General features: G+C 38.6%; 2 protein-coding genes across 4 annotated transcripts; both read right to left on the bottom strand.

Moving 5' to 3' along the window:
* Positions 456–4,901, bottom strand: LOC18788575 (tubulin gamma-1 chain). Of its 3 annotated transcripts, none has more exons than XR_002269972.1 (12): positions 4,645–4,901; positions 3,793–3,993; positions 3,548–3,659; positions 2,785–3,185; positions 2,507–2,560; positions 2,323–2,427; positions 1,925–1,999; positions 1,780–1,824; positions 1,462–1,590; positions 975–1,079; positions 770–901; positions 456–657 (listed from the first exon to the last, which is right to left on the bottom strand). XR_002269972.1 is itself a non-coding variant. In XM_007222817.2 (12 exons), exons 1-11 carry the CDS (start codon positions 4,771–4,773, stop codon positions 833–835), a joined length of 1,425 nt encoding a protein of 474 aa, XP_007222879.1. In that variant the 5' UTR covers positions 4,774–4,901; the 3' UTR covers positions 456–657; positions 824–832. The 3 variants fall into 3 exon arrangements, 2 of the variants coding, with proteins under 2 accessions (XP_007222879.1, XP_020411687.1); XM_007222817.2 differs by having other exon boundaries at positions 824–901; XM_020556098.1 differs by having other exon boundaries at positions 824–853.
* LOC18789349 (beta-xylosidase/alpha-L-arabinofuranosidase 2) lies at positions 6,413–10,986 on the bottom strand. The gene is made up of 7 exons (XM_007225183.2): positions 10,424–10,986; positions 8,858–9,145; positions 8,593–8,762; positions 8,409–8,506; positions 7,763–8,113; positions 7,264–7,674; positions 6,413–7,157 (listed from the first exon to the last, which is right to left on the bottom strand). Exons 1-7 carry the CDS (start codon positions 10,871–10,873, stop codon positions 6,586–6,588), a joined length of 2,340 nt encoding a protein of 779 aa, XP_007225245.1. The 5' UTR covers positions 10,874–10,986; the 3' UTR covers positions 6,413–6,585.

Raw genomic sequence — 11,490 nt, 5'->3', positions numbered from 1 at the left:
GATTGCATTTTTCTCATATTATACACATAAGTGTTTGCAAATTTAGGTCACTTTACATTGTTTTTAGTGCAAGCGATGAGAAAGCGATGAGAAAATAGGGTTTACACACAAATATTTATTAAGTGTTTAGGAATTTCAAACATCTATTCACATGGTTCCTGGGTGTCACATTACATTTGTAGGTGGAAGGTCTTGGCTAATTATATTGTTTCTGATTAACATTGCAGATCCAACCATCGGTTGACACACATCGTTTATTAATTGGTCATGTGACAACTCGTGTTATGAGAAGATCGTTGTTTAAATGAACGACCCGTATTTATTGGATCACTAATTCTTATTAGCAGCAAGAGTGATATGCCATGATTCTTGCCTTTCGTCATGAGCATTTGAGGCGAGGATAACCTTGTCAGGCTTATAATCTCTTTTCTCTACTTCAGGGTTTTGAAAGGCGTGTAGGCCCACAAAAAGATCCACTTAAAATAATAATTGCTTCAACAGACTAATAATTAACTAAATCAAAATACCCACAAAAAATTTACATTACAAATCACTTCACTCGGGAAGAACTCAAACTCAACATTTAATTCATATTTACAATGCTCCATCCAATGTACTTCCTGGTGCCAAGACTTATCCTGCAACAGTCTTCCAATCCTGTGTAAACACCAAAAGAAATGAGAACTTTAAGGCAGCTTTTAGTTTGTTTGAAATGATAGTAAACGATGATGGTGGGATCGAGGAGAGAGTTGATAAACACTAGTCTTACAAATTTTGGATCCACTGTTCCTGTTTATACAGGAGCCCTTGACTGTAGCTTTACCTGATTTGCTCATATTGCCAATTTTGGATCCACTGTTCCTGCTGCATTGCCTTCTCCTGTAAGAATTTGGTCTGGATCCTGGAAAATAAATTCACTCACTGGTTAAATTGAAAAGCATGATGGGGTAAAACTAGGCAAGTATGATAATTACCTCCATTCCCCATTTGATGTAATCTGGGGACTCACAGGCCTTATATTCCTCAACCAAACTCTGAAGTATCTCTCTTGATTCGTCAAATTCTGAAAGGTCATTCTCCTGTCCACGTTTTATGTCATACTTGTGTGAGACACAAAAAATTACAGAAATCCCATAATGTTGGAACACTCGAAAAGGTTTCTCATCTATCACCAATGATGCTAACTGAGTGAAAAAAAAAAAAAAAGTGGGGAAAAGTCATGCTTTTGCGCTCGCTAATTAGTTAACTACATGGAATCTGCATATGACATATATATACAGAAGCATATCAATTTGCACTCATTAAGTAAAACACTTCTTGCTCAGCATTTTAATTGTTAAACGCTCGTTTTTTATTTTAAAAAACAAAACAAAAAAAATCCAAGACTGCGTAGTGGTAGCATCAAGAAATTGAGAAAACACGTATGAAGTAATACTAACAGTTGTAGGAATGGTAACTTACTGCAAACATTGGGAACTTCCGATAGTTGTCAAGAAAGGCTTGCTTCTTTCTTAGCATCAAATACTGGCTCAAACACTTACTGAAAAGGTGACGAATACTTGTATGGCTTGCCAGCATAAGACCACTGACCTAAAAAGACGCAACATACACAGAATCTTTATTATAAAATAGGGCGTTATTTTAAATAAAAACATCAATCCGCAATTTTGCTCAAATTAACTTTGAAGTGCAAGTATAACAACGAAAGAGAGTTTCTACACTTGATTATTGCAAAAATCTGACCAAAAAGAGAATCTCAGATAAGAATTAGATCCCTACCCTATGGGCCGTTTGCACATATGGAGACTTTCTAGACAAAGCAACCTACACAGAAAAGCAGAAAGTGAAAGATCAAATATCCAGATAGTGTAGAAGAAAAATTAGATTTATCTCAAATTTAATTTCTTTCACTGTGTTAAAACACCTGAATGCTTGCAGGGCCCCATTCAATAAAGTTAACAAGCTTTCTTTCACGTATCCTCTGCAAACTTTCATGAACCTGATTACATAGAAAAAGGCACAATAAACCACTATAAAAACAAGAGAAAATAGCTGAAGAGGAACTGAGGTGTTAACATTCTACAACAACCAAGAAATTCTGGGTCACATTTCCAAAAAAATTCATGGCATTACTAATATAATAAGAGAATCTGGCCAACATTTAGCAGTTATATATGATAATTGACAAATTTTCATTTCAAGTTTCTAAGGGTAAAATATGATCATGAAATGAATAATGAAAATCTTCATCAATATAGATTTTGCTGGTTCGCAAAAACCATAGGATTACAATGCAAGTTACAATACTATTATTGTTACAACCTGAGTAGGGTCAACTTCTCCTTGAATGATGTTTAATATTGATATGTACTTCGCTTGACTAGCTTCTTTTGTTCGAGCATATGAGGAAACCATTATATTTTTTGTCTGCAAAATGAGAACAATGTCAGGGAATCATTTAATTCTGCTTTGTGGAAAATAAAAAGAGGTTAGCAAAGCTTCTTACCTGCAGAAGTCTTCTCATAACATCAAGTACAGTGGTTTTCCGTATTACATTAGCCTGCCAAGAGGATATATACATGCATCAAAAAGCTAAAATTATAGTTCATAAGCATAAAACGAGCATTTAACGTTTGCAACAATAAGAGAGGCCAAATCAATTCCCCTCTATTTGGACACTTACTCAAGCATGTGCCTTCACACACAGAAGTACATGGATGCATCCATAAACACACAAATAGACATATATAAGGGTATAAACTGACATGCACGAGTGAATCATACCTGGCGCTCAACTGTGAGAGGTGTATACCCTGTCATTAGAAAATGGCATCTTGGTGTTGGAATTAAAGATGCAAGAAGACCAACCAAGTCATTGTTCATGTATCCTGGATATCTCAGAGTGGTTGTGCTGGCAGACATTACAGTAGAAACCAAAGAATTTGTTTGAGCAAAGGTTGGATTTGTTAAATGAAGGCGCTCAACAGCAATTCTATTCAATGCAGTGTTATCAAGGACCACAACACAATCAGCATTAAGCGTTAGACGTTTAAGCGTCAAAAGTGAGTTATAGGGCTGGACCACCACATCACTTGTTTCCATCTGGTTAGGAAATACACTGTATGTCTGAACCAGTTTTTTGCTGTATCGATCATTCAAAGTCTCCAATAGATAGGAACCCATGCCTGCATCATATGTTATGAATACACTCAAAATTTATTCAGGCAATAAAGTCCTTAAAGTACTTAAGAAGCCATAAAGAAGGACACTTGTGTTATACTACAAAGCACATCACAGCCATTGAAGCTAGATTTTGCCCAAAATTTTCCATTGAAGCACACCACCACATCATATGTAGTAGCTAATTCCCTATATGAATGGTCACACTTCCAATGTTACATTTTACTTATTTGACCCAGCATTGTAGTCAATAGGAAGTATTTTGACCAATCCAACCAAAAAAAGAAAGTATTTGGATTAAATGCATTATTTAAATCATGATTGGAAAAAATAAAAAGATAAACACTAAACATAAAAAAAAAGAAACCTGAGCCTGTTCCTCCAGCAATTGAATGGCACAGAACAAATCCTTCAAGACTATCACTCCCATCAGCTTCTCTATCAATCATGTCCATTATAGCCTCTTCAACACCCTTTCCCTGAAGAGAATTTACAACAACCTCATTCAACTTACATGGAAGCTAAAGCATAAAGCCTTAATATCATAAAATTACTATGGAACTGGAAAGTATTCACAGAGATTTGTCTCTAAACATCTGACTACATACAAACCTGATCATATCCACTGGCCCAATTATTTCCTGCGCCACCTCCATGATCTGAAACAAAGATGTTTTCATGATTGTAGAGATTTCGATATTCACTGTTTTGAATACCATTAATTACTCTTGGCTCCAGGTCAATCAGCAAAGCTCGCGGTATGTAGTGCTGATCATCAGCTTGATAGAAAAACACATCTTTCCGATCTCCACCCTGCAGTATTTCAATCAAAAGATAATTACACATCTATATCAAGAGCGGGACTGAAGAATACCTATTTTCAATATGTATTTCCGGATCAGCACTTGATGAGATTGCTATGTTGCCTGCTGCCTGATGACCCTTACAGCCACAATTCAGATAAAAAATGCACTGCTCCTTATTGCTTTTCTTGTTGGCACGTTTGATTACTTTAGTCAGTTGTGCAAAACAACAGAAGACCACCAATTCTTAGTCTACCTTTGTACTAAGATGGAAATCAACACAACTTAGTCCGGACATTCCACCTTAAAGATCTCAGTAAGGAGAGCGATTCGAAGAAAGGAAATGCTTTATCTATCAGTCGGCCATCACCAGAAAATTCTCAATTGAACTCAAACTTTTTAATTGTAACTGTTTATTATACTAACTGAGAAAAAATATACATTTCTCAATTGAGCCTCAAATGACGACTCATATAACGCCGACATTAATTCACTAATTCATCAATTCATAACCCACAAAAAAAAAATTATCACACTTCAACTAAGCCTAGCACGGCAACTTCAAATTCCATTAATTTTCCCAAGAAGAATTTTCTCACAAACCAAACATAGAGAGTAGCTGAGTAAGATTATATATAGTAAGAAGTGAATGAAGAATCACCTGAGTGGCAAAGTCCTCGAGAATTCCTTCTTTGCTGATTCCATGCTCGAGGCAGAGTTGTTTCCAGAACTCCATGCCGATCTGATTCCCGCATTGTCCGACCTGCAATGTGATGATCTCTCTCGGCATTTTCCCTCACTTTCTCACTCTCAGAAGAAAACCTAGGGTGTGTTTGGACCGATGGAAAACGAAAAACAATAGAAAATGGCGGCAGAGTATGAAGAAGGCATTAGGCACTTTTCAGTCCGACTTTCCGCCCAAATTGAAGAAACAATCGTATAGCCGATCGGCTATACTCCTACTGAATATAATATGGTTAAAGCGTACAGCCGGGCGGCTATACTACAGGTTTTTATTATTCAAAAATAGTACAGCCGCGCGGCTATACTATTTTGACACGTGTAGACGCCAGGCGGGTCCTTTTTTCACTTTTTTATTAAATAGTATAGCCGCGCGGCTAGACTATTTTGACACGTGGCGAAATATGCTCCGGCGCCATGCAACCCTTTTTATAAATAGTATAGCCGCACGGCTATCCTTGGATATTTTAAATAATAAAAATAGTAGCGCCGCGCGGCTATACCATCGTTTTTATTATTAAAAATAGTATAGCCGCGCGGCTAGACCATTTTTGACACGTGGTCAAGTGGCGGTAATAAATAGTATAGCCGTGCGGCTATACTCGGATTTTTTAATAATAAAATAGTATAGCCGCCCGGCGAAGCGGGCGCTAGGAGTCGGCTTCACCGTGCGGCTAAACTCATTATAAATATCCTGGCAGTTGAACATGGTGATCTAAGAAACCTTGCGCCTGTACTCCCAGTCCCCATCCCTGATTGTTGTAAGACAAGGCTTGGAAGATATTGAGCTCAACAACATTCAAATTCCCAAAGGAACCAACATTGAGATTCCAATCCCAATACTGCAGCAACTGCCTGATATCTGGGGGCCTGATGCCCTCGACTTCAATCCGAAAAGATTTGAGCCCGGAGTTCTTGGGCCTTGCAAGTTTCCTCAGGCTTATATGCCATTTGGAGTTGGTGCTCGCAATATCTGTTTGCCAACACTTAGCCATGACAGAGTTGAAGGTGATTCTGTCTCTTATTCTATCCAAGTTTTGCTTCTTACTCTCCCCTGCATTCCAGGCTTCCAGCACTGCCCGGCTTTGAGATTGTTTATCGAACCTGAACATGGAGTAATTCTCCATGTGAGGAGAGTGTGACACTAGTTGTGTTTTTCTAGATTTTATCATAGGGCTTTTATGCATTTGCTTTTCACTGTGCGTGAACATTGAAATTGAAAAAAGAAGGATTTATAATGCTCAACTTATTACATTACTTTGGTGTATGTTCAATTTTATTTATTTATTATTTCTGTATATCAAGTATAAATACCCATTGGGTTCTCTCGGAGTATCAAAAACTAGTATCCTTTGTCTAGTACTCTAATTTTGTGTACTATTGTCTATCTTATTCTGCTCGGTGACGATTGAGGGAAGAAGACGACTACACATTCGAGGCATATTCATAATCTCACAAGCATGAGGATAGTGAGAGAACCCCACCCCCCCTTCCTAACTTTGGCAACGAAAAAAAGTCGTTTCAAGTTTTTTTTATTTTTATGTTTTTCAAGTTCTTGATTCTGGAGTGTGTGGACGTGTGGCCTGTTTTTATTGGACACTAGTGCCACTTGGCATGGATGAGGTGGCACTAAGTGGTGATCCCTTTTGAGGGGGCGTGTTGAAGATGAACGTGAAAATATGAGTTACGAATGAAAAATTGAAGGCAACTTTAATTTCTAGATTAATTTTTTGATTTTGAACAAATTGGCTATAACAAAGAGTTGAGAAAATTTTGACAATTCTCTTAACTTATTCAAAGCTCAAATGCTCCATTCCAATCTGCCTCCAAAGAATCACAGCGGAGAAGTTGAAGACTTATATCAAATCCCCACGCTGAATGAGTGTTTCAAGCTTCCAACATGAAGGACATGCTGTCCCAAAGCAACTTTCCGATTTCCAAGCTCATCAACCACACTCAAATGCTTGCAAACATCCACCTTAAACTTAACCAATTCTTCTCTCTGAGCACTCAGGAACACCTTCTCAAATCCCAACAGGTGCTTCTGAGGTGAGTTGTGCACTGATGGAGGACTCGAAAACAACAAAACGGTATGGCCTCCACTCATGCTTCCCGTGTTCTTCACCCCCAAATGGATGTCGAAAGCTAGATTTTCACATCTTTCTTGGACAACATCAAGTGATTTGCAACTTGATGAGTGACATACATGACCCTCCTCTAAGGGAATTGATACGAGCTTTGGCGCTCGAACTAGTTTGTGATTGAAAGCAGAGTAGCCTAGTCCATCTCCAAACGAATAAACGGTTTCTCCAGTGTAGAATCTGTAAGTCCGGCCAGGGTAACCATTCGAAGCATCCGGTCTCATGTTCATGTTTGTCATTGGTACCTTGTCTACATAAGATTGTGGATACCATGTCATAGGTAGTCTTCCACCTGCAAGAAATTAATACCAATCATCTACCATAGGCAAAATGCTTAACATTGTAAACCTGAAAAGAAATAAGAAACATGAAAAGAGAGTAGACTATAGACAGCTTACTTGGATTATAATGACCAAAAATCACATCAGCTATGGCAGCTCCACCAGCTTCTCCGGGGTAACCAACCCATAGGATGCTTGTAATTTTACTATCATTTTTCGCAAATGAAATGTCGAACCCTCCTCCAGACATTATGACAAGGATTACAGGGCCTTTGGATGCCTTTGCAACTTCTGTTACTAGAAGTGTTTGCTGTCCTGGAAGATGAAGGTCAATCCTGTCGCGACTCTCTGCCTCTATTGATTGATCTGCACCCACTACAAGCACAGTTGCATCGGCTGAGGCTGCTGCCTTCTTAGCATCATCTACCTGGGCAGTACCACAAGCCACATTGGCGCAGCCAGGGACATAAGTTGTTGCAACTGAGGCAGTTAGGCCTTGCAAAGGAGTCGTATACTTGCATGGAATGCCTGCAAAAAAAATCCAATAAAATTGTGTAACAGAAACAACTGTATGCAGTTGTTTGATACAAAGAAAGGCTGAATTAATTTTGTGTACCTTCATAATTGCCGATCATTGTCTTTGTGACAGCGGCATTGGGACCAATGACTGCCAAGGATTTGATGGCCGTGGGAGACAGAGGCAGTGATCCTGGACTGTTCTTGAGCAATACTATCCCTTGCCTCGCTGTCTCACGGGCTAGCTCCTGGTTCTCTGGGGTACAAACATCCTTTGGACCAAGCTTTCCGTAGGGTAGCTTGCTTGGATCACCGTCAAAGAAGCCTAGACGCATCAATGTGGCAAAATTGTTTGAGATGGCCTTGTCAATGGCCGCCTCATTAACAAGTCCTCCTTTCACTGCACCTTCCGTATATTTTCCAAGGAAAGGTCCACAGTTGAGATCCACCCCTGCCAAATTCAAACAAGTACAGAAAACTGATTAGTCATGCTTAAAATAGTTTCTTTGTGACATTGGATATACGAAAATATAACACTTGGTGTGACATTGGTGATCTTTGTATGATTTAGAGCACCTTCTCCATTTCTTCTTTATCTTTTCGTTCTTATGTTCTTTTGGTCGTTTTTTGTTTTTTTATTTTTGATTTTATTTTTCAATTTCTAATGGAAAATAATGAGTCTTTGTCCCTTAAGTAGAATATGTGATCATACGCATAATGACCAATTTGTAGGATGTCAAATTCACCTGCCAATAAAGCCTTAGCTGCAGCTTCCTCTGGTGTCTTGGTGTAGTGTTGAGTATTGTAGTATACATCTAATGAATCACAATCAGTAACTATGTATCTGCAGCAATCCAATATTCCAATCATCATCCTGAATAATCAATCATATCTAATAAGAAAGACTTAATTAGAAGAGAACAGAAATACCCATTTAACTTCCATTCGCCACGGATGACTCCGGCAAGAAGGTCTGGATCTGCACAGGTTGGTATCCCATTAACCTGGTTGTAAGAACACATGACACTAGCAACATTCCCATCTATAACACAGCTTTTGAATGGTGGTTGAAACGTGTCATCCAAATCTTGCTTTGTTACCTAATCATAAGCAACACAAGATAAATGAAAATGGTGCGCAACTTAAACCAACTACTTTGTCGAATTCACGCATTAGGAAAATCCAATTTCTTTACCACTGCATTAAAGTGGTATCTGTCAACCCCTTTCCAATTGTCCAAATCATAAGCTGTATAATGTTTGCAACATGCAGCAACCTTGAGCTTATTTTTGTCACCACCATCTGTCTGCTGAAGGCCTCTAACATAACCCGACCCGTATTTGCTTGACAGCAACGGGTCTTCTCCCGGAGTCTCCTGGCCTCTCCCCCATCTGGGGTCCCTAAATATGTTAATGTTTGGAGACCAATAAGTCAATCCTGCCAATCCCACATTGTACATTGCTCTGGCCTCGGTTGAGACCACCTGCGCACACACACATTAAGCTGTTGATCATTCTATGCACGAAACTAATATCTCTGTCATGGACCCTTTTTTCTTTTGTTCTTTTTTTCTTTTTGAATCTGTCATCTTCTACTTTTCTTCCATCTCTCTTTGTCTTGTAAAACACCATAACTTGTAGTGAGTGAGCTTCATTAAATTAAATTATTTTGCGCATCGTCTGCTCCAATCGTGTAATGTTCAAAACAGAAGATTCTTATTTTTTGTGTGGAAAGATATGACAAGTTATATGCAGTGATTAATGTCACAGGTAATCGATCGGTATCATCTCTCTTGTACTTTCTTTTCTTCATCTGCAAGCTGGAATGCCCTAAAAGTCTATGTACTTGGGGAACCTGTGACTTAAAAAATTAACTTTTTTCAACAACTACTACTGTTAGTATTAGGTATGGCCAAACCACCCAAACACAAGTCAATCATTTCTACCAACAAAATCTCCCATTTTCATTAGCATAATTATTAAAACTAACCTCCAAGTTTTAACAACTGTTACAACTTGCTTCTACTTCAAAATATCTAAAGGGCAATGGGCAAGCCGCTGACAGATGCTTTTCTGTTCAAAAGCTGTAAAAGTGCTTTTCCTTTTTTCTGGATTTGGATTATAGGAGCTTAGAAAAATAAAATAAAAATATGTCGACAACTGTAGAGAATATACATTTCTGTCTTAATTTATTAGTGCCATTGAAGATTCGTCCAAAAAAATTAGTGCCATTGAAGTCTGTGATGTTTACTGGTAATGCATCTCAACCACTAGAACAAGAAACAAACTAATAAATACAAATCAATGTTAATGATTATTGGTGACGAGTAGAATGACAGTGACACGAAATGGTGAAGATTCAACAAGACAAAGAAATCCATGATTGATCCAACTTTGAAAATGAACGGCTACTAAACCAGTAAAATCAACCAAACCAGTCACACAAAAAATTATTTGCCCTGGTAACAACTATTGTTTCAACCTCATCAAATTTACCTAAATTAATGAAACAGAATATGCAAAAACAACCCAACAACTCAATGTCATCACAGAGAGAGAGAGAGAGAGAGAGAGAGAGAGAGAGAGAGAGAGAGAGAGAGAGAGAGAGAGAGAGAGAGAGAGAAGACTTTGTTCTGTTCTGTTCTGCTCTTATTTTGATTTGTTATAACTGTGAAGCATACTCATCACAGATTGAAAACAAAGATGACGATAATAGGGAAGAAGATTAAGGACAGTTATAGTGAGAGAGTTAGTTTACGTACCCTTCCAATGGCTTCAAACAGAGAGGCATTGAAAGAAGCGGCAGTCAAAATGACCTGAGGGAAGCTGGTAGCTCCAGGAACCACATTCGTAAACTTGGTCCCGGGGCCAACGTTGGACACTCCATGTAAAGCCTCAGACCACCACTCATACTTTGGTATCCCAAGCCTGCTCACGCTCCCTGCACTGTTCACCAAGAACCCAATTTTCTCTTGCAATGTCAGCCTCTTCACCAGGTCTGCTACCCTCAAATCGATCGCTAATGACGTGTCGCAGAACCCGAAGCTTGACACGCTCGCATTGCTACCAACATCGCAGGCGAAAACCGGTGAGGATTGGGCAAAAGCCCGGTTCGCATTTGGTGACAAGAATAAGTGTTGGAACATAAAGGAGCAGAGGAAAACAGAGAAAACAGAGAGCTTGGGTGCTCTGTTTTGAGCAGAGGAGGCCATTGTTTGTGGCCTTGAAAGGGTTAGTTAGAATTGCTGTTAAGCAACTTTGGGAGGAAAGGAAGCAAAAGAGTTGTTTTTGCTGCCTCCCTCAATGCCTCCTATGCCTCATTGGGTTGTAGTAGGCTGTTATATATACATATATATATACACACACACATATATATATATATGTATATTATATAATGAAATTATAATATATAATATAGTAAATAAAAAATGGGTAATGAATTAAAAGGGAAAAAGAAATATGCTAGTACTAAAAACACGTTGTTTTGTAGTAGCCCGTGATGGGCAATTGGGAAGGACTTAAATGCAATGGGGTTGACGTTGGCAAGCACTATTTTAGAGGGAGAGAGAATCTATTTTTGTTAAAGTATTTGGTGGTAGGCTGGAAGCCATATACTATAGAGCTTATATGAGTCCGTGAAGGTTTCTCCTTTTCTATGCATAAATGTAGTAGGTGCTGCCTCTTCTGCATTTTAGGTCGTATAAGTATAGGTTTAGGATTGGGGTTTCTGCTTCTGCATTGTAAGCCATAAAAAGTATGTTCAGGAGGTATGCATGTGAATCTGTTAAGTTTAAAGTTGAGAGAGAGAGAGAGAGAGAGAGAGAGAGAG

The sequence above is a fragment of the Prunus persica genome, chromosome G1 (genome assembly GCF_000346465.2).
Source record: "Prunus persica cultivar Lovell chromosome G1, Prunus_persica_NCBIv2, whole genome shotgun sequence".
NCBI lineage: Eukaryota > Viridiplantae > Streptophyta > Magnoliopsida > Rosales > Rosaceae > Prunus > Prunus persica.
Note: the sequence above shows the minus strand (reverse complement) of the source record. Positions and strands in the feature narration are given on the sequence as shown.